This window comes from Sphaerodactylus townsendi, linkage group LG05 (genome assembly GCF_021028975.2).
Source record: "Sphaerodactylus townsendi isolate TG3544 linkage group LG05, MPM_Stown_v2.3, whole genome shotgun sequence".
Classification (NCBI taxonomy): domain Eukaryota; kingdom Metazoa; phylum Chordata; class Lepidosauria; order Squamata; family Sphaerodactylidae; genus Sphaerodactylus; species Sphaerodactylus townsendi.
In genome coordinates this window covers 76,586,688-76,609,584 of record NC_059429.1, presented here as the reverse complement: position 1 = coordinate 76,609,584, position 22,897 = coordinate 76,586,688, and the positions used below count along the sequence as shown (strand labels likewise).

Here is a 22,897-nt window from a genome sequence, read left to right as displayed (position 1 = left end):
GGGAATTTTTAGTGCAACTTTTTATTTTTGTTGTGCACTTACAATTTCATTAACTTTAATTTTGCCTCTCTTCAAGTCTGTTCCATTTCATATAATTCTGATGAGAGAATCTTGCTATGGATCAAACAAAATTCATGTCGGTATTGTGAGAGATCTGCCAGATATTTAGCTTTTCCCGTTTTAGACAGGATGCCAAATACACCCCCCAGAAGCCTCAGCAGGACACTTCCCTTTCAGTGACCCCTCCCTCATCATTCACTGCCAGCAAACAGGAACAGAAAGAATTTTGATTTTTATCTCCTTTGTTTGTAGGTCTTATTTCTCCACCAGAGAATATAAGAGCTGAATGGCCAAGGGTGGCAAGACAGTTGCATGTGATGTGGGATCCCCCACCCCTCAGCTATGCGGAATTCTTGTCCTATGAGGTTCTTTATGGTGTTGAAGACTCTGGGCAGCCCTCTTCCAGGGTATGGCTTCTGTAGGGAAGTGTGATTGCAGCTCTAGACCTGCAGGGGATCTGGCAAAAGTCAGGCTTTGTACTGCTCTTGTCCATTCTTACTCCTGCTTGGCTCTGTCTCTTACAGCTTGAAGTGAGGAACAGCCACACATGCCGCCTCAGCGATCTGCTACCTGGGCAGCAGTACCACATCCAAATCCGCACTAAACCAGATGGCCTGTCTCTTGATGGGCTCTGGGGCCCCTGGTCTCCATCAGTATTAGCAGAGACAGCCCATCTCCCTGGTGAGTGTGATACTGGCTGGGAAGCAATTAGATAGGGACCTCAAATAGGATGCAGCGTGAACATGCCCTAGATTTTTTTAAAAACAAGATGAGAGCAATAAAACATGCCAGCACTTTTATGTCAGGGCTACAAAAGTTGCTGCTACATTTGGTGTAGCCATGGTAGCAAAGTCCCACAACCAGGCAAGGAGAGGTTAAAACAAATTAAAGCTAAAAGCCACTGTTCATGTTAAGATGTTTCTACGCTGAAAAGGCATGAAACCCACACACTGCATTAGAAAACATATTTTGCTACATACATATTTCCCCTTATATTAATTTTATTTCTATGCCACCTCTCTAAGAAACTCTCTTGAGGCAGCTTACAGCTAAAGCATGATATCAACACCAAACAGAATTAATTAAAGTTAATGAAACTATTGCTACAATATTAATAACTACAGTCAGAGTATAAACACACCACAATACACTTAGCAACAGCAAAGGGTCTCATCAAACAGGCTACAACAGACTATAAAAACAAGTTAAATATCAACTCCTGATCACAACCCTGGGCATAAAGGAATATGTTAGCCTGCTGCCTAAAAGATAGTACAGCTGGCACCAGGGAAGCTTCAAGGAGCACGGTGCCACCAGTGAAAAAGTCCCATCTCTGGTCACCACCTGCCCTCCCTCTCCACGTAAGGGCACAGAGAGCCAGAATTTCCAGAACAGCACTACAGAATATGACATGATGGCAGCCTTATATACTGATATAACTTGTTGGAGATAGCCTGCTAAGGAAATGTATGATTTGACAAACGTAAAATTGCATGTACCTTGAAAAAAGTTTAGTCATGAAAGATTTCTTCAGAAGAAGGTTTAAAATGAAAACACCAGCAGCAGCTAAAATACTTTTAATAGAGTAGAAGATGCACATCCACAGCTCATGCCCATGTAAATATAAAAAATAAAAACAAAGCACCTGTTGTGGGGAGAGGAAGGGAAAGGAGTTCATAAGACACCTTGAATCTCCTTACAGGAGAGAAAGGCAGGGTATAAATCCAGACTGCTCCTCTCCTTCCACCTCCGCTATAGAAGCAGCAGTGAGTGGATGGAAGTGGGCTGAAACACATGCCCTGTGCTGCTGTGCTGCTTTCCATGCCTCTTCCACTTGCAATGCATTGTCTCAGTGCAGAAGTGCTGAAGAGACAACAACCGCATGTCCTCCCTGTTCCTAAATACCCCCCCCTTCCCCTTCCCAGCTGAATTCTGGCACACAAAGCACCACAGATCAGGGGGAGAAAAACAATTAAAGGTTTGGGGCGTGATTCAAAAATTGGACATTTTGAAGGTTGTGCTTAATTCCCACCCCTTCTCCAAACTGTCTGCTGGTAGAGGACCAAAACAACAGACTCCAACAACTACTCCACGTTGACCGGCACTATTTCTGTGTGGGAAAACTGCTGGAGGGAGGCAAGGCCCTTCCTCTCCTGCAGTGGAATTCCAAGGCTATTTGGGCTCTCCTTTGTGTTTTAAAAGCCATTCCCCACAGCTGCTGTGGGAAACACAAGTTGGGTTGAAGGAACCAGGGCCAAACTTGTTAAATAACCTGAGTGTGTAGTTTGGCCCAGAGTACCCAACATTCTGCTCAAAGCCATCCCAGTTTCCCCTTTCAGCCAGATCAAAGGACTTTTCAAAATCCGGCTCGAAGGGGAAAAGTACAGGAGTCATCATATGCCTTGTACTTGGAATAAGCATGACAATGTGTGGAAGCTCCCCACAAAAGCAGGGACATCCAGCTGGCTACACAGGACAAATTCCTCCTGTAGAAGCAGCCCATGTTATCTTAGAGCCCTTGTCTTAGAGCCTGTATCATCACTCTGCACACAAACACCCACCAAGAACCTCAGCTTTAATCTGATGGAGTTTGAAAGACAAAGCTGCCATATAGTGTCCTTCCATCACCCCACAATATGATTTCATGACTGTGTGGCTGTTTCAAAATACGGTACTGTTTTGAGGCGGGTTGTTTTTGTTTTGCTGGGGTCACACGCTACCATAGATGATCAAACGGGGCACTGACAAAATGAACTGATCCTAAAACTAGAGGTCATGTAATTAAATTAGCTTACAACAAACAACATACATATTCAAAAAGGATTGCCACAGTGTTTGATAAACTACATTAGCAATGGTTTATTGGGTAATGTGCCTGGTTTCAAAAGGCTGCTAGATAAATTCATAGAAGATCAACACTGTAATTGCTTTTAATTAAAATGATTGTGTAGACTCTTGCAAAATATTAAAATTTTCTCTTGCAAAATATTAACTAGAATAACAAAAGAAGATGATAGGCTCCACAGTATATTATTCATTGCTTGTTCATTGTTATCCTGTGCAAGACCTGCCTGCCACTGTAATCTGTATTTTTAGTTTCATGGACATTTATTTGACCCAGTAACATTTATTTTAAAACCGTTAAGAGATCCTTAAAAAGCAGTTTTGGAATACAAGATACTCTGAAAGCAAGTACTCCCAAGGGAGAGATACCCATGTTCCTTGTCAGTATCCTAGCACTTATCACTGGAATGTTAAAACTTAAACGAGGGGAAATTTCCATTTCTGGTTGTCATAGTCATTCACAAAACAAACCAAGAATTAAGCCACAGAGTCTACAGAAAACTGACCCATACTGACCAATATCTACGCAAACACTCCAATCACTACCCATGACAAAAAAAGAGAGCATAATCGAAACTCTGGTAGACTTGTGGATGGATCTGTGAACCTCACATCCAAAATGGATCTGTGAACCTCACCTTCTCACCGATGAACTGAACTCCCTACACTGGGCTCTGCAAGCAAATGGCTACTCCACAACAGAAATAAGAACTATAAAACCAAGAGAAAAATGCAGGACTGAGGAAAATCAGTACCATGCAATGAAGGTATTTCTTCTGTATATCAAGGGAATCACCAATCAAATGGAAAAACTTATGGGAAAACATAACATTCAAGCAGTCTTCTGGTCCACCAGAAAAATACAACAAATGCTATAGACAGCACAGGACAAGAGAGACACTCCCTATTATCTCCACAGGAATCTACTGCATACTATGTAGCTGTGGACAAGTATATATAGGGACTACAAAATTCAGAATTCTGACAGCAGTTAAAGAACGTGAAAGGCATTGCCTACTAATCCGGCCTGGGAAATCAGCAGCAACTGAACATGCTCTAAAGATAACCAAGTCAGACATTGGATCTTATTTGAAGATACAAAAATTATTTGACAACTCCTACAGCTGCTATGTCAAACTAAGCAGGAAAGTGTTTGAAATTCACAAACACCTGGGCAGTTTCAACAAAATGGAAGCGAGTCTGCTAATCAACAAAACCTGGCTATAGGTACTGAGAAACACCAAAATCAAAAACCAGAGACATTCAAATGCAACTGAAAATGAACTCCACCCAGACACATGCTAATGCAACTGCAAATGAACTTCACCTGGACACATGCAAATGTGCCTCCCCTCCCCCACCACTTGTGAGGCAGACAAAACATATACTTCACCACACAATCACTCCACTCGGTGCCACAAAGAAAAAGACATCTTAATATGACATGTCTCTGAAGATGTCATCCATAGATGAGGATGAAACGTTAGGAACAAAAACTATCAGATTCCAGCTGCACAGCCCACTAAACCCACAACAGCCAGTTAATTCCAGCCATGAAAGCCTTTGAGAGTGATGAATGCATCTTGTGTCTTATATATGCTGTTACAAACTAACACAGAGAAATAAGATCTTTCAGAGGCAGTAGGGAGTGATGGGTTAGTAGATAAGGTGGGAAGATCAAGTCTCCATTTTGGGAAAGCAGTTGAGGCACTGTTGGGGCTGACCAGAGGAAAGTCAAAGTTTAGTACCTTGAGTCAGGTACTGTCCACTGTGTGATGAACAGGCCTTGCCAAGGAAAATAGATGCCAAAATATAGCTGAAACGTTTGTTTGAGCTACATTGTGCATAATGCTTCAAGAAACTACTATGTCTCTCTTCATTCTTCTTTCTCTTCTGGCTAGGAGAAATTAGCCTGCTCTGCTTTACTCCTGACTTGCTCCAACTACACTGCCAGTGGGACTGGAAGCCCACAGAGCCTGGAACCTCTCACAGTGTCCTGTACTGGGCAGAGGACAACAGCAGCAGCACAAGGTGACAGAAGGACAGGATGGCTGTTCATGGCACTTATACTAGTGCCATGCTAACCAACTTAGTATTCCACTATGTGTAATGCAGAGTGTTATACTAGGACAGAAATATATTCGTCCAAATGTCCAGTCACCCATAAAGCCAATTATAATATCTTAGTTTAACCTACTCCAGATGATTACCATGAAAATGAAATGAGGGACAGGTCATATGACCTCTCCCATCCCACTCCCATGGAAGAGGGCATTCTCATGATGGCAGGATAAAAATGTGATAGATCAGTTAATTACTTGAACCTTATCACCCCACCCCTCCAAATACAGTATCCAGTGTCATTTTACCTTACATCTTCTCACGTGTCTAGAATTCACATAGCTTGAATTAGCTTTGTGGAAGACTTTTTAGAGATAAACTTTGCTTGGTACAAACAAGGTAGCCTGCCTCCTTTGAAAAATGTTACCTTTCCCCCTTTGAACTTCCCCAAACCAGGGCTTCTGATGCCCACAAAACACCTGTTCCTTTTACGATTTGTTGGTAAACACTTGAAATTTTTCCATGTTCTCTTCCCAACTTATTGTCCAGGTCCACTATCAGCTAGAGTTGCTAACTTTTAAAATGGTTGCTCTAGCTGTCCCTTTAATATTAGTTTGACCTCAAAGCAATTATCAGCAGTCGTTATTTGGGCCATGAAAATGTTATCTGCCCATTTCCTTTATTAAAGTGACATATCTCTGCACCTCCACTGCCATCCTATCAGCTCCTTTATTTATAACAGACACACTGTCAAACTGCCATGGTTTAGAAAGCAAGATTACTGGAGCCCTTGGTGGTCAAGGCTGAGAATGCAGATGATCCAACAAACCCTGATGCTCTGTGTGATCCAATGGAATTCTTTTAAAAAGGACAATTTCAAACAGGTCTGGGAGCAAACTCAGCAGAATGAGAATCTATTTATATACTGTCTGCTTCTTTACCTGATTTTTTTAGAACACAAGCCTGGCATAAATGTGAGGAGGAAGAAGAGATAATTAAGCCACATTATCCTAGTTTCCACATCTGCACCTTCCAGCCAAGCAATAGCAGCAGTTACATCTCTGTTCTGGTAACTGTCACACAGAAACAGCCCCCAGAAGAGGAAAATTACTTCAAAGAGCCATTTGACTTGCACCAAGTGGGTAGGCATCTCTCACATTTCTAGACCATATTTCCATGGGTGCTGTCAGATTGTATTTCTTAGCAGGACTTAAAATGGCCCTGGATGTGTCTAGCATTAGAAATGCAAGCACCTGCTACCGTTTGCACAACATGGGGCTTTGCTATCAAATCAAGCTAAGCTGCTTTGACAAATATACCTCTCCTTCTGATTATAGTGCTCACTACCCCACCAAGGATCCTGCAACCTAGTGTGGGAAAAGGGAAAATAAAGCTGGAGTGGATCACGCCACTGGAGACATTAGCTGAGCACATGGTATATCAGATTCGGTATGCTGTACAAGACACCCTGAAGTGGAAGGTAATATTTTGGTATAAGAGGGGTACATGAGAAAACATTATGGAACATTAATTCATCAAGCTCCTACCTCTGCTTCCATCTCTTAGCACTCTAAAACACAAATGAAACCATTAGGGGAGCATATTTTCCTTCCCAAGCAACAATATATTAGTGGCAGGAACTCTACTCCATACTCACTGTCAGAAGCATCAGCTGTATGGATGGGTGGGAGACTAGCTCATGGTGAAGGATGGAGGATTGTATTGTAGGGAGTTGCACTAATCCCTGAAACATTATGTGTATATGTCCCTTGAGGCATGCAAGACTGAACCAATAAAAAGAAGGCAGGCCATGAAAATGATCCATCAATCCCATGTAATCCTTCAACCCATCTCAAGAGGTTAATTGAGTAAGATCTGGAGACCAGATAGCTCGCATCAAGTCAGTGCTGACTTTTGAACAGATGACTTGGTAAGAGTAGCTGCAAGGTTCTAACCCAGCTTTTCTGCAACAGCAGGTAGTTAGATGCCAGGATGTTCACCTACTAGCTTGATCCTACCCTCTCTCCTACACAGACAAAACTTTATTTTTCCAGTGGTAACCTTTGATTCCCCAGGGCACTCCTCAAGGTCATTGATGTTCAGTCATTATTCTGCTGCAGCTCTCCTTAGATCACAGGTGTCAAACTCGCGGCCCTCCAGATGTTATGGACTACAGTTCCCATCATCCCCTGCCAGGCTCCTCCAGAACCTGAGAATTCTGATTTAGCTGTATCACAGAAAAGTTATCTTTTGTAGCAGGTCTTCTGAACAGCTGTACAACAAATGGAAACTCATCCAGTACACAATTGCACCTCATATTTAATACACATTGACCAATAAAGCATTTTCTAATATCAGTTTGTGGTGAAGGTAAATCCTTAGAGTTTTCAAAATTGTCAACTTACATGAGTCAACAACAACCTACTAACTTAGGCCAGCAGGGGTGGGGCGCTAAGACTAAAGGAATATTGACTTTCTTGCTATGGTTCTAGACATAATCCCTGTTTCTACAAATAATCCAGAGTGTTCAATCATTCTTCATAGTCAACTTTCTAACAAATTTCTCTGTAGTCCCCTATGGAACCATGAATTATTCCCATCTATTTTGTGTGAAGATTTATCTTGGGATGAAATGAGGACAAAGTCAAGGTTGCTTGCTTTCAGCTCTGTAAAGTTTTATTCTTGAATGTATATGCATCAGAGATTGTTCATTTGAGATAAATAATCTTGTGAGACTCTACTGTTTTTTAGCTTGCTGGTTGGCCTTGGTTCAAAACCAATTTGAGCACACACACATACCTGTTGCATGATCTGGTGAGACCCTGATGATCTAGAAAACTGACCTACTTTAATGGTTGTGTGGAATTTGGAAAGGCCTTGCTTCAGTCTCTTGTCCCACTGTGAACTCATAAGATCGTCTTGGGCAAAGCATTATCTCTTGCCTTCATATCTGCAATATGGGGATGATACCAACTTTACAGCTTAAACAACTGTAGGTTATTGTTTGTGAATGTACATTGGGTGGTTCAGGAACTAGCTGGGAGGAAGTGGAAGAGAGCAAAATTAAACCAAATTTTTGCTGACAAAAATACTTTGTAATGGCTTTCTGTCAGTCTTATTACTCACCCAGAACAAAGTCACTTCAGAAGGCTAATCTAGCTATCATAATAACAAAGCTTGGCCTAAGTTCCTATTGTGAATCCAGGAATCTAGAAAACACAGCACACTTGATGAAGACATTCTCTGTGCAGGTGTTGCATGTGCAGTATTCAACAACTTGTGAAATTCTGGATCTGGTCACTGGTGGTCATTACTGCCTACAGCTGCGTACTCAGCCAGATGGACAGAAGTACCAGGGAGTTTGGAGTGCCTGGTCAAGTACTGAATGCATTGAAATCCCACCTGGATCAGGTGAGTGAATAGAACAGATTGAAAATGTTGGCAGCTTGTAATTGACAAGAAATCTAGGCAAGGCTAGATGGCCAATTGGCCATGCTGGTAGGGGCTGATGGGAATTGTAGTTCCTGAACATCTGGAGAGCCGCAGGTTCCCTACCCCTGCTCTAGAGGGACAGATGTTTAGTAAAGATCTGGCATAACTCTTTCAGTGCCTCATTCATTTCTGCCTTAGGGTCAACTGCCTTGAGTGTGGCCATCACACTGTTGTTCTGTGCTGGACTTGTGCTGGGCCTGGGCTGCACCTGCTTTTCCACATACAGGTAACTGACCCCCAGTCTTACTAATGCAAAGCTCAACTCCGCTACTTAAAACTGAGTGTGTTGCTTGGGAAATTTCACAAAGAGGGGGTGATACTTTGTGATCAAGACAAGTTTGTTAGGGAGAAAAGCCTATAAAGCAACGTTCAGTGAGATCAGTCTACTTAATCTGAGTTTACACTGTTTTAATTGAAGCAGCGTGAAACAAAAGCTCTGGCCACCCATCCCAGACCTTCAGCATGTCCTGGATGGATTTCTTGAGGACAACAGCAAGCAGCATCAGCAGGTGAGGTCTTTCTCTTCTATACAAAAGCCAGGAATGTGGTATAGTGGTTAGAATGTTGGACTAGAACCTAGAAGATAGACAAACAGCATGTATTCTGGAGCGGAGAGGGATTTCGGTGTTTCTTTTAAAAAAACACACAAAACTAATCTGTGTCCATATAAAAACATGCACAAAAGTAGAAAATTATAGAAAAAACATCATACCATATAACAAACAAAATAACAATAAAATGTTTAATGTTTAATGAAATATGAATGTGATACAAACGTGATATTCAAATAACATGCACTGGCATATATCAAATAAACAATTACTTATAACCTTAACTACTAACATATTAATAACATACTAAGATATTAATCTAGTTTATCTTAATCTAATTTTAACCTCCACTGGTATCATTATTGGTTGATTTCACAGCTGCTAGTTCTTTAGCTGGTTGTTAGCCTTCATTACAATTCAAGCCTCACCCAGAGGCCTAGGAAGTTGTAATGTATCAAAGTAGTATTCATGCGGATCCCAGGGGGGATTCAGCAACATATAAAAAACACATTCCCACTTCTCATCAAACTCATGTTTTGACGGGCTATTTAGTTTAGCTATGGTAGCACACTCTCTTACTTTTTCCTCCCAAATTTCTGTGCTTGGACATTTTTTGGCTTTCCAACTGATAGCCACTGTTACTGTGTCTGTCATTAGCAAATACAAACACAGTTCTTTAAATTTCTTTGGAAACTTCTTAGGAAGAATACCTAATAGCATGGTCTTAGCAGCAAATGAAAATTTGATCTTCAATCTTTTTTGCATTTTTGCATGTACATCTAACCCAGTGGTTCTCAACCCCTTTTACAGGGGTTGCCTAAGACTCTCTGCATCAGTGTTCTCCATCTGTAAAATGGATAAATGTTAGGGTTGGGGGTCACCACAACATAAGGAACTGTATTAAAGGGTCGTGACATTAAAAAGGTTGAGAACCACTGATCTAACCATTCCTTTTTGACTTTTTAACAAGCCCACCACATATGAAAAAATGATCCAACTTCTTTTTGACATTGCCAACAGAGACTGTTGAAGTTTTTACTCATCTTCGTGATATCTTTTAGTGCCATACCATATATATATGGTATATTTATATATATATATTTACCAATTCTCTTTTAACATTTGGCCAGTAGTAAATTTGATGTTTTTGAACCATAATAGCTCCCATTGTTGGAAAGAGATCTCTTCTTGAAAGTTTTGCATCCATTTCACCTCATAGTCTTTCACTTATTCTATTTCAATATCATATTTAAGCAGGATCTTACATATCCTTCCCAGATGTTGTTTTTGTGATATAAGCTGTTTTTCAAACTCTGTCATGTATCTTAATATTCCTCCCTCTGATTTTAATTCCTTTCTAAGCCTTGAAATTAATTGGAATCATGTCAGTAATTGTATTTTCTTTGCTTCATCCTTTATTTCTTGCCATAACTTAATTTTCCCCTGAAAATTAATCAATTCTTTATAAATTATGTTATTGTTATTCTTTCTCATCTGTCATAATATGCTTCCATAGGAGATTTTAAAGGTGAGAATGGGGGACTTAGTCTTGTGCATGTTTTAATCCAAATTCCAAAAAGTCCTCTCCTTATTACTTGGGAATCTTTTCTAATCAGACCTTTGGCATTTCTGTGATCTTGATACTGCAGCCTTCTTCCTTCCAGGTGAATGCTTTCTTCTGCAACAAGACTCAGGAGAACACACCTTTGACTTGCCCACTGGAAGTCCTGACTGAGATGCCCCTGGATGTACAAAGCTGTGGCTCTCTTTCAGACACAACAGAGCAGACAGAATGGGATAACCAGCTTTCTTCTTACCAGCACTACATGGTGCTGAGTCCCAGCAATACCCAAGGGAGCAGTCAGGAAAATGAATACTTTGATGGCACAGATGATGGGTCTGACACCTTCCCCATTCCCTTGGAACACGGCTTATCCACTACTTCAAAGGCTAAGGTCCACCTTAATTCTTTAACCTTGTGCCATTTACCACTTTCTGCCTTTGAAGTAAAGGAGGAAAAAAGCATAGAGGTTTCTGAGGAACAGTCTGCATCTCCCACCCATATCTCAAACCAGACTTACTTGCTGATGGGCTGAGCATGCTCATCAAAGCTTAGCCCAAAGAGAGAGGATTAAGTACTGTGGATGTTGCTATAAATTAATAGAAATACTGGGCTAGGGCCTGACAGCAATGGATTTGCCTAAAACTAGAAAATGTCTAAAAGGCAGTATCATCCAGTGGATATGTCATACAAGAATACAAAAAAGAAGACTGGGAAGTGGATTGCTTAATCCTGACAGTTGGGATGAGCAACCATGCAGGAATTGTAGATTTCACAGCTCCATTTTGATCTCATTTTAAACTGCAGTATCTACAATTGCCTCTCCTGCTGAGGAATCAATGGCATTTCTTGCCTCACCATTGGACACTAGCATGTAGCTGCATACAAATGCAGCATTATTTGAGCAATTAAGCTTTATTGTCTTCAAATTAAATATACTGTTGCAGTCTGTTCAAATGAACAATTTTATCTCCAGGATTAAGCTCAGCCAAAATTGGTTCTACAGTTTTGTACCAGAAGCTGGTTGAGTAAACTGGTGTCTATATATGTACCAGAAGCTGGTTGACTGGCTGGTGTCTATATATGTCATCAATATGTCATCAATGTACTTCCCAACCACAAACTGTGATAATGGTGTGCAAAATATAACACACACTCTGCTCAAAACTGAAATAGCTCAGATTCAGAGAAATTTGGAAGAAAACCTGAGACATCATAAGGCAATGACATCTGGTTTTTGTTCAACCTTTGTGATTCCATGCAATGCTATGCAACCAGATATTAACTAGAAGAATCCTCAGTGTATCGGGGGACCCCCCCACCCCCCAAGCACTTCAACACAGGAAGATGGAGAGGTTTGATTCATACATTTCCTGCCACCTTTCCCTGAGACAGAGTATAGCCTTGTGAATATTGTTAGAAAATGTTTACTGAATTAGGCAGAATATTAATATTGCTAAAGTGGGAATGGAAACAAATATGATGTACAGAAGCAAGTAGGAAATTGAGAGGATTGTGGTAAAGTATGCAGGATGGGATGAAGAAACTTTTAACATACAGGGCTTTGTGGGGGACCAATTTCTCAGACGTTTTCTCTATTGAGGTGGGCTTATGTTTCCTGTGAGTAATCCTTCCGCTGCACATTGCCTTTACAACTTATGCTGCTGATCAGTAAATAAAAGACTTGGTAGATAGATTGTATTAGGATGTCTTGCCAATTTATTAAATATTTTATTTGTATTCCATCTTTTGCAATCCCCTCCCACCCATAATCTGGCTGTATAATTTCAGACCAGCTGCAGTTTCCAAGTCTTTTCAAAGGCACTCCCCATACAGAACATGTTACAGCAGTCTAATCTAGAGCATATGTTACTGTGGCCTTGCCTTCTAGGACAGAAAGCAGCTGGTAAATCAGATTTAACTGGTTGAATTTATTACACATTAGTATATGCCAAGAAAAATCTGATCTGTCCTGGAGCCAGTGTCTTAATTTTGGGAAAACAAAATGCATCAAGACACGGAGGCCCAATAATATGCTTAAAATACATTAAGAAACCCTTGTTGGCTTAAGTCTAACAAACAGTGAGTGCTCTGGCCTCCAACATATTGTCAAAAAATGATCTAATGTAAAGCAGAAAAGCTCATATCATTTCCAAATAATTAACTGTAGCACTGATGTTCAAATAGCCTGTCTTCACACTTCAAAGCTCTAGAAAAAGCCTGTGGAGCCCATGGCTTAAATGAAAAGGTAAACAATAGTATTTGTTACAGGAATGAGTTATACAGATGTTTCATCAACATGGGTGCTGGCCATCTTCTTCAAGGTTCACAAAGCATCTGCTAGCACTCACAACACTGAAATTAGATCTTATGCTTGAAATTTGCTGCCACAATTGTGTTCCCAAACTGTGTTTAATGGGATACAGGAAGCTCCAGAATGAAGCTCTGATGTGTTTCCTATAGAGTAATTTCATTATTTTATAACATGTAGCCAAAGGCATTAAAAAAGATTCAAAGCCTGCAAGTACCTCTCTCTGAAGAAAAGCTAAAATGTTTGGGGATTTTAGTGTAGAAAAATGGTGACCAGTGACAGAAGTATATAAAATCATGCTAGATTTGGAGACAATGGGCAGAGCAAATATTTCTCTCAAGTCTCAACACTTCAACTCACAGTCATCCAATAACAAACAACAAAAAGCATTTTACACAACACACGATTTATGAAATGTATTTGTCTATCAACTGCTATTAACCCTAGTGGTTCAGTAGAATCTTCTTGTTCAGATGCTACCCTGTGCTCCCTAGAGAAAATGCTGGAGACAGAGGCAAAAGGTATTTGTGCTTCCTGTTGAACAGCCTCTCTATGATTTCTACTGGACTCAAAGGGATTTAAATGGGTCAAGAAATCTAAAGGATTATCAGATGCTGGGGTAAAGACACTACCCCAGGAATCAAATGCAAAAGATCTGTTGTCTCCCTGGCTGCAGCTTGCAGCGCCTGTGGGAAGGAAATTTTATTGATGCAAATATTACTCACAAGTGAATTTTGTTTCTCTTAACCGAAAAGCCACTACATAGAGGAGATCAGTGTACAAATTCACCCATAACTGCAAAGATTGCTCCTTTGAATCAAATGCTCTGAAAAAACACAGTTGGTCTGTTAAGGAGCAGGAATCACGTAGAGCAATGCCTAGTGCAGAGATTAGACTAGTACTATGCCAGTTAACCCGTTAACTGCAAACAGGAACATAAAGGATTCGGAGATTTCCTATCCAAGTTTAGACTGGAATCTTTGCTCGACACCGTCGATCGAGTAAAGATACGGAAACGGCGAACGTTCCCCATTGTGACAACACAGATGACCGGCTTCCTTTGCTCACGCCTTTGCTCCACCTCTAGAATACGCAGACATATGCTAAGCCACGCCTTCTAACTGAAGACGAGCCAATGAGGGGAGGGAGAGGGGAGGTCTCTTTTACTCGCTCCTACCGTTACATTCGAAATAGCCAATAGTGGAGCGAGGTGGCCAGTTTAAATCCTGAATGCGGAAAGGAGCCGGAAGAGTTTCATCTGGAGCGACCGAAACAGTAAGACGTTTTTCGGAACTGGGTTATGCTCCCCAATTTCCCCCTCCCCTTTTTCCCTCTTCTCTTTTTTGTGCGTGGGGCGGGGAGGGCTTCTCTTTGCTGGTCGCCTCGTTTAGGAGTTTTGAAGCGCATCCCAGAATACGGAGGCTACTGAGTAGATCGCCCGCCTTTAAATAGTTAAGTAATTGGGGTGTATATTGTGCACGACCCTAGGTTATGTACATTGCTGTCCTGAACAGTAGTCAATATGTCTCCAGGCAAGAATAGACATGATCTTTACACACTTAATTACGCTTTAATGGGGTTGCTAATCCAGCAATAGTCATACTTCTCCTAGAGGCAGCACTCCAGGGGCTACCTGACTTGAGTAGTGACCGTGTGTTAACCCACACACACACGCACACACCCAGTATAGAAAATAAAATGTTGGGGGAAAGGTCTGGTCTTCTCTGGTGTATTTCCATCGGCAGAAACTTTATCTACATGACACACACTCCTCAATATATTTTAGTTGTTTCTAAGGTTGCCAGGTTCCCCCCATCCCCATGCTGGTCACCAGTGGAGAAGGGGGAAGGTACAGTTGCTAGATTCAAGTTGGGAAATTGCTGGAGATTTGGGAATGAAGCCTGGGAAGGACAGGGACCTCCAGCAGATATAATCCCATTGAGTCCACCCTCTATTTTTTTCAGGGGAGCTGATGACTGTAGGTGGAGATGAGCTGTATTCCAGGGAATCCCCAGGTCCCACCTGGAGGCTGACATCCCCAGCTGTTTCGTTTCTAAATCCACAGTTAGATCTGTTCCTCAGTACATCTAAAAACTTTTTGGAATGGCCTTCAAACCCATCCCCCAAAATAATTGCTGGGGATTCAGAAATCATTTCTGACCCTACTCTGCTGTCCTCCACATTTCTCATTGTATTCCTCATTTTTGTGGCCTTATTGCTCTCTCTATCCTTGTAGCACTTCATCCTGATGGCCCAGTTCCTATTTGACAGTGACTTGCATGGCCTGTTGAAGCTGGATGCCCCTATACCCAATGCACCTCCTGCACGATGGCAACGCAAAGCCAAGGAAGCTGTCAATGGCAGCACAGGCCCCTCTCCAGACACAACTCTTTCTCCCATGAAGCCAGTTAACAGGTCTCACAGCACCAGCAAAACTCCCTCCAAGACACCAGGTAAGCTGTGGTGATCTCTTGCAAGGATTTAGGTAAGGGGGTTGTTTTCCCGGGTTTAACACACACACACACCCTTTACATGTCCGAAGCTCCACCCCCGTTTGTGGTTTTTTGCATTTTAAAGTGGTTTTTCAGTTTTTGGCCTGCAGGGGATGCAGTTTTTAGACTAACAGCACCGAAATTTCATGGGGTTTTTGGGAGACTCTCCTGATGATACCATCCAGGTTTGGTTCAGGGGGTCCAAAGTTATGGACTCCCAAAGGGGATGCCCCATCCCCCATTGTTTCCAATGGGAGCTAAGGGGAGATGGGGGCTACACCTTTGAGGGTCCATAACTTTGGACCCCCCTGAACCAAACTTCACCAAACCTGGGCGGTATCATTAGGAGAGTCTCCTAAAGGTACCCTGAAAGTTTGGTGCTTCTAGCTTAACAATTGTCCCCCTGACAGCAGGCACCCCCTAAATTCCCCCAGATTCTCCTTTTAAATCCACCCCCTTTGGCATGGATTTATAGGGAGAATCTGTCCCCGGTTTAATCATTGAAAGTGATGCTGTTTCAGGGTGGGGGAGAATCCACCCCAAAACAGCATCACTTTCAATGTTGTTTTAACTGGGGACCCCAGATTCTCCCTTTAAGGTGGATTTAAAAGGAGAATCTGGGCTCCCTAATTTAAACACCATTGAAAATGATGCTGTTTGGGGATGGATTCCAGCATTTACAGTGGCTGCCCATGGGAGGCGGGGGTGCAAAACTCAGATTTTGCACTGTGCTCCATTTTCCCTAGGTATGCCTCTGCCTGGAGGGGAGGGCAGAAGGGACTGCCAGCTGCCGGCTGGGAGCCCAGCCAGTGGGGGGGGGGGCGCGGTGGAGTCTGCCATCTCTGGCCTTAGAGAGCTGCTTTTATAAGCACTGAGGGCGGGGCAGGGCTTGGGGCAGAGGCAGGTGGGGGCATGGCCCCATCCCCCGAACCCTCCCAATAAAAATTATACCTATGTCCCTGATCTCTTGCCTTGAGTAGTGCTACTTCCTCCTCTCTGGTTTAATGTTGCTGCGCTTGACCTGCCTCCTCCTGCTGGTATTCATCACTGCCAAAAAGTGTCCATCCCTCTCATTGTTCTGACCATGTTGTTGAGCCTCCTTAAATCCCTGTCTTGCTTTCTTTTTGGCTTTGAGATCCAACACAAAACCTTTGTCATCAAATCATTCCATGGTCTGGCCCCCTGCCCTCATATTATCTCTGCCCATGACATTTGCTTCACCACCTTCAGCCATCCAAATTTCCTCAAACTCATAGTATCATAGAATTGGAAGGGGCCATACAGGCCATCTAGTCCACCCTCCACCTGCTCAATGCAAGATCAGCTGAAAGCCTCCCTGACAAGAGTTTGCTCAGCAGTTGCTTGAAGACTGCCAGTGAGGGGGACCTCATAACCTCCCTACCCAATTCCACTGCTGGACAACTCTTAGTGTAATTTTTTTTCCTAATATCCAGCTGGCACACTTCTGCCCGTAATTTAAAGCTATTATCATGAATCCTATCTTCTGCTGTCAACAGGAACAGCTCCTTATCCTTCTTTCAAATACTTGGAGCCTTTCAAATACTTGGAGCAGTCATGCCCCTCTTCAACCTCCTCTTCTCCAGAACGAACATTGCCAAGTCCCTTAGCCTTTCCTTGTAGAGCTCAGTCTTCAGGCCCTGATCATCCTGGTTGCTGTTGTCTGCATCATCACCATTCTCTGTCCACATCCTTTCTGAAGTGAGGCCTCTAGAACTGCACACAATACTCCAGGCAGTGTCCAGCAGAATTGTGACATCTTGCAATCTGGATGTTATGCCTCTGCTGATACATCCCGATACTATATTTGCCTTTTTTGCCACTGCATCACACTGGCTCATGTTCAGCTTATGTTCCACCGTATCTCACATTACTGAGTATAATTTGGTGTATTTCTATCCTGCAGGCAAGTCTGGCTCCAAAGCACAGAACACTCCAAACAAAACTGGAGGGGACAGGTACATTCCCAATCGCAGTGCCATGCAAATGGATGTGGCCAACTTCCTCCTGACTAAAGAGGAGTCCTCTGATGAAACACCTACAAAGAAGGTGAGGAGGTCATATGCATGATCTTCAAATTCTTCTCACTGAAAGCAAGTTCTTTCAGCGCTTAGCTGTACACAAGTCTTGAAAGCTTTCCCCAACTACTGCCAAGCAGTTTGTTTTAATAGTAAATATAGCGTTTGCAGGCAGGCAGTTGTGCTAGCTTTCAAAGCACACCATGCAGATTTTTATGTAAGTTCTCTTGAGAAATATGCTGGGCTAAAAGTCTATCATAATACCTTACACTAACTAAATGCTTTTGAATATAGATGTCCTATAGGAAATATATGTGAATTCTGCTTTAGAATACACTGGATTCTATGTATGATCTTACGTTTAAGTGAGATGCTGAGCTATGAGGTCACACATTTTAGTGAGATGCTGGGTTATGAGGTCACAGTCTTTCAAGCAAATCTTTATAATTCTGTTTCTACTTGCTTGGCCTCAAGGTATACAGATTCACAGCTGAGCTCTGTATTCAGTGGAGGTGCCCTTAATCTTTTCCCCCCTTTTCCTTCTGTTCTTTCAAGGAACATCAGAAGGCCTGGGCAATGAATCTGAACGGCTTTGATGTAGAAGAGGCAAAAATCTTGCGTCTGAGTGGGAAGCCCCAAAATGCCCCTGAAGGTATCCTCCATTAAGACGTATCTGACACAAACAGTAAAAATGTGTGGTGGAATATAAAGTTGTCACTTACTGAGTTAGTATTGTTCCAGACCAGCGGTTCTCAACCTTCCTAATGCCGTGACCCTTTAATACAGTTCCTCACGTTGTGGTGACCCCCAACCATAAAATTAGTATATATAAAATATAAAAAGACCGTTTTCTGATGGTCTTAGATGACCCTGTAAAAGGGTCGTTCAACCCCCAGGTTGAGAACCACTGTTCTAGACAGACCCATAAACTACCTACTGAAAGAATGCAGCTGCCCAGAGTCCCTGGCACAGAACAGTTACCCAATGCCTGCTGCTGAGGCTAGTTGGAGACACCCTGTATTGAAACAAGGACTTCCTGCATGCATCCATCACCAAGTCAGTCCTCTCCAGAAGTGCTGAGGTTAAGTGGTTGGTACTTCTGCTTCAACAGCATCCCTTCTGGGTTGTGCAAGGTGCAGATGGGAGGCAGACTTTATGTGAGAAACATCCCCCAGCCTGCTGTAACATGAATGGAGCTAGCACAGATGCCTTCTTGGGTGACAGGTAGGTAAGTCTTTCTGACTTGCCTCTGCCTGACTGCAGCATGGAAAGAACACAACTTCTTGTACAAGGTGCCTTTGCTGCTTTTTAAGTGGTACTGTTTGTTGTCTACTTCATAAGACTGCTATTGCAGAATATCAAGAACCACCCTTGAAAGTGTTGCTGCTCTTTTTTTTTTTTTTGGTGTTTAGAAATTATAAACATTACAACTAGAACAGTCAACTCCCCTCGCCCTTGTTTTTTTTAAATTGTAAATCATAATATGATGGGTAAGCCTCGTCACTGTTCTCAGAACTCTCAGCCCACAAGGAGGCAGGCAATGGCAAACTACCTCTCAGCGTCTCTTGCCTTAAAAACCCTACAAGTCAGCTGTGTCTTCATAGCAAAATCACACACGCGAGCCTTGCCAATAACCGAACATGATTTAGTCCTAGGCAAGCAGTGTTTAACTGTCTTTCATTTTAATTTTGCCATAGTAGCATCATTCATTTGATTACTCTCTTACTCAGCCATTGAGGCAATTTATGATATGCTTCAGTGCTTTGCCTTGGGTATTCTGGTAATAGTAGCATAATAGTACATCTTGGCTCTCCTTGCCAACAATTCTGCGCACACTTATACCACAAAGTGAGTGGCTGATAGACACCAACTGAAGCGGAAGCCATTCTGTATCTTGCTCAAGGTTTATAACAGATGTCTAGTTCAGAACAGCAGCATAGCTCATCACTGATTGTGCATTCCCCATTGAAGGAGGCCTTAATTGCAAACAGTGGGTCTATATGTGATATCTTATCATGGCACGTGACTGTCGTAGCTACTTTATGTTCTTCAGTTTCTTAGCCTAGTGGTGGTCTTGACGAAAAGGTTTTTTCTAGCAATTCAGACAAACGATGCAGCCGAAATTAGCAGTGATGAAAAAGGAGCCACTGACATGATTAAGAAACCATTGACTGCTCATACTGACATGCTTCTCTCCCTTCTCCCAACCCAAACTAGGTTACCAGAACAATCTCAAAGTGCTCTATAGCCAGAAGAACACACCAGGTTCAACTCGGAAGACTGGTAGATACATAGCCTCCATGTCAGATCGGATTCTAGATGCCCCAGACATCCGCAATGATTACTGTAAGCAACTTCGTTCATTAAAGGACACTTGACAGTGAACTTTCTGACATACAGTTCTGAGCATGTAAAAGTGCCTGTTTTCTCTGCAGGGCTTGAAATGTCTTACAGTTTTGCTGTGTGGTGGCTTGCTATGGAAGGGTTGAGCCTCATAGTGCATTTGGCCATTGTGGGGGGTGAGGAGAGATTAAGCTCTATTCAGTCTTTCTCCTGAGGTGGGGAGAAGAGAAAATTAGTGGCAGTAGTGAGTTTTAGGCTACCAGCTGGGCCCAGTGAATTCACCCTTGACACTTATCTTGTTATTTCATTTAGATCTGAACCTTATTGACTGGAGCGCCCTCAACTTTCTGGCTGTGGCTCTGGATAAAACTGTGTATCTGTGGAACTATGAGTCCCGAGAAATAATTCAGCTCATGCAGATGGAACACCCAGATGATTACATCTCCTCTGTGTCCTGGATCAAAGAAGGAAATTACCTTGCAATTGGAACAAGTAATGCAGAGGTCCAGGTGGGGAAAAGGAATATACTGTTCCTCAGAGGTGTTTAGCTATAAGTATGGGTAAACATCCCTGGGCAGTGAAGGAAGCAATATTAGTACAGATATTATGAACAAGGAAGGAACTTGCATGGACATACCATTGTGTTAGAATTGTCAGCCAGTACTTGTGTAATAATTGGCAAAGCTTCCTGAACATCCTTTGAGCACTGTGGGCAATATAGTAGATGTATTTAGTGCTTGTTTCCACAGACGCATGGTTCAATTGGTTCCCTCTGTAATTATCTTAGTCCTAACTGCTCTCCTGTACTCTGGTAAGATCAAACAGGACATCTTATGCTTTTCCCACATTGAAGACATTGAGCAATTATCAACTTAGAGTGATGTGCAGTGATGTTCTAGAGCACCAGATAATTGGTGTACTAACTCTGCTTGTGGTGTTCCTAGCTGTGGGACATCCAGCAAAAAAAGCGTCTACGAAATATGATCAGCCACTCATCCCGTGTGAGCTCCCTGAGTTGGAACAATTACATCCTTTCCAGGTAAGAGAGGTCCAAGGTGCTACTTGGTATGTAGGAGTGTAGAGGGAAGCAGGTAGGCAGGCTTCTCTACATGATAGCTGCAGTGGGTTTACTTAGACTTCAGCCTGCCTGGGTTATAGACAAAGCTTACTGATACTATGTCCTGTTTTTGGCAGTGGGTCACGGACTGGACACATTCATCACCATGATGTTCGTGTGGCAGAGCACCATGTAGCAACACTGGCTGGCCACACACAAGAAGTGTGTGGACTTAAGTGGGCACCTGATGGCCGTTACATAGCTAGTGGGGGAAATGACAACCTGGTAAACATCTGGCCAAACACCCAAGGGGACAATGGGAGACCTGGTCCTGTGCAGACATTTACACAACATCAGGGAGCTGTTAAGGTAAGCAGAGGGACATACGTGTAGAGACATGTGCCATGTTGCGGTCAGTTCTCACTACAGGGCAACTGAGAAACTGTTGTGCTGCTTTTCATTAGGCTGTGGCTTGGAGTCCATGGCAGTCCAATGTACTGGCAACAGGAGGTGGAACCAGTGACAGGCATATCAGGATCTGGAATGTATGTTCAGGCGCCTGTCTAAACACTGTGGATGCGCAGTCTCAGGTAAGGCATTTGTTTAACAGAGGCCATAGGTCAGGGGGAAGAGTACATGCAGAAAGCAAGTCAGTCCCTGTTATCTTCAGTTAAAAGGGGTGGGTAGTCTCTGAGAACCTTGTGTCTTACCAGAGTAAGCAGTACAGACCTTGATTACTCTGGCTTAGTTGGTAAGAAACACCTTCATGTGACAAATGGATGTAAAGAGTTCAACAGTAGGTTTTGCTAAACATGTGTTTTGCTAAACAATATGCATGCTACATAGAAGTAAGTCACATTTAATTTTCTTTGTCTGCTATAACAAAACCTTTTGATTGATAGGTGTGTGCTATACTTTGGTCTACAAATTACAAAGAGCTTGTGTCTGGCCATGGTTTTGCTCAGAACCAGCTTGTATTATGGAAATACCCAACCATGTCCAAAGTCACAGAGTTGAAAGGTAAGTTTGGGAGGAGAAGTAACATCTCCAGCAGGGAGTTAATCTGATTTACAGGCCAGACTGAGGAGCATGACAGCTGCCTTCCTCACGGAAGGATTGTCTACTTTTTGAACACCTGAAGACAGTGGCGGATGGAAAGGGGGGATATTGATAACTGAGGTGCAGATAGTTTGTCAAGCTGAGTTTGTGCTTCACAGAGGATCTAATACGCAGTTTTCTCTATCTATCCAAGGTCACACTGCTAGAGTGCTGAGCCTGACTATGAGCCCAGATGGGTCCACAGTAGCATCAGCTGCAGCAGATGAGACATTGAGACTTTGGCGCTGCTTTGAGCTGGATGCGTCACGGAAGAAGGAGAAAGAAAGCAACACCAAGAGCAGCATCATCCATCAAGGCATTCGTTGAGTCTCCTCTCACCCCTCTCCTACCATATTTGCCTTATGTACAGGACTTTTTAAACAATTTAATAAATTTCACTCTCCTTCTCCAGAAGTGATGTTGGTGAATAAGCAATAAGGTATTATAAGACAATAAGCATTCCTGTGAGGTATCAGCAGGGACTGGGTTTCTATCCAACTGTCATGAAACATCAGTAAATCAAAAAACTGATAGAAACCTAAACAGAGAGTGCTGAGTAATGTCTGATGCTTAAGATAAATCGGAAGCATTCTATTTGTCTGCTGAGTTGCATACTTGGCTGGTTAAACAAAAACTAGATTTACTGTTGACTTGTTTTAACATGTTGTAATACTGCTTTGAGTTTTTTCTAGATCCATTATCTTGTGTGTGTTAAATGCCGTCAAATTGCTTCCAATTCACAGCAATCCTATGAATCTGTTCTCCAAAATGTCCTTTCGTTTACAGCCTTGCTCAGATCCTGCAAATTGAAAGCTGTGTCCTCTTTATAAAAGTCAATCAATCTTATGTTGGGCTTTCCCTCTTTTCCTACTGCCTTCAACTTTTCCTGCCATTATTATCTTTTCCAATGACCCTTGTCTTTTTTATAATGTGACAGAAGCATGATAGATTCACTTTAGTCTTACAGAACAATATATTTAAAACAAATTCT

The 22,897-nt window shown here is 42.4% G+C and overlaps 2 protein-coding genes across 3 annotated transcripts in view; both read left to right on the top strand.

Annotated features, from left to right (window-relative positions):
* MPL (MPL proto-oncogene, thrombopoietin receptor) overlaps nucleotides 1-12,268 on the top strand; it is a 28,326-nt gene extending 16,058 nt beyond the window's left edge. Inside the window, exons 4-8 of the mRNA XM_048496032.1 lie at nucleotides 313-467; nucleotides 585-741; nucleotides 8,596-8,683; nucleotides 8,876-8,966; nucleotides 10,673-12,268. Of these exons, the coding sequence (XP_048351989.1) occupies nucleotides 313-467; nucleotides 585-741; nucleotides 8,596-8,683; nucleotides 8,876-8,966; nucleotides 10,673-11,104 (923 nt within the window). The 3' untranslated portion in view covers nucleotides 11,105-12,268. The remainder of the gene's footprint in view (nucleotides 1-312; nucleotides 468-584; nucleotides 742-8,595; nucleotides 8,684-8,875; nucleotides 8,967-10,672) is intronic.
* Nucleotides 12,269-14,065: 1,797 nt separating this feature from the next.
* CDC20 (cell division cycle 20) lies at nucleotides 14,066-22,752 on the top strand. Of its 2 annotated transcripts, none has more exons than XM_048498980.1 (11): nucleotides 14,066-14,155; nucleotides 15,117-15,333; nucleotides 17,297-17,439; nucleotides 17,964-18,060; nucleotides 19,626-19,754; nucleotides 20,064-20,260; nucleotides 20,696-20,790; nucleotides 20,946-21,177; nucleotides 21,273-21,398; nucleotides 21,711-21,828; nucleotides 22,061-22,752. In XM_048498980.1, exons 1-11 carry the CDS (start codon nucleotides 14,111-14,113, stop codon nucleotides 22,231-22,233), a joined length of 1,572 nt encoding a protein of 523 aa, XP_048354937.1. In that variant the 5' UTR covers nucleotides 14,066-14,110; the 3' UTR covers nucleotides 22,234-22,752. The 2 variants fall into 2 exon arrangements, with proteins under 2 accessions (XP_048354937.1, XP_048354938.1); XM_048498981.1 differs by lacking the exon at nucleotides 14,066-14,155 and adding an exon at nucleotides 14,200-14,331.
* The last annotated feature ends 145 nt before the right edge of the window (nucleotides 22,753-22,897 follow it).

Coding starts and splice junctions, on each gene's coding strand:
- CDC20 (XM_048498980.1), top strand. CDS start 14,111: ATGCGGAAAGGAGCCGGAAGAGTTTCATCTGGAGCGACCGAAACA. Junction 14,156..15,116: donor CATCTGGAGCGACCGAAACA/GTAAGACGTTTT, acceptor CTATCCTTGTAG/CACTTCATCCTGATGGCCCA. Junction 17,440..17,963: donor ATGAAACACCTACAAAGAAG/GTGAGGAGGTCA, acceptor TGTTCTTTCAAG/GAACATCAGAAGGCCTGGGC.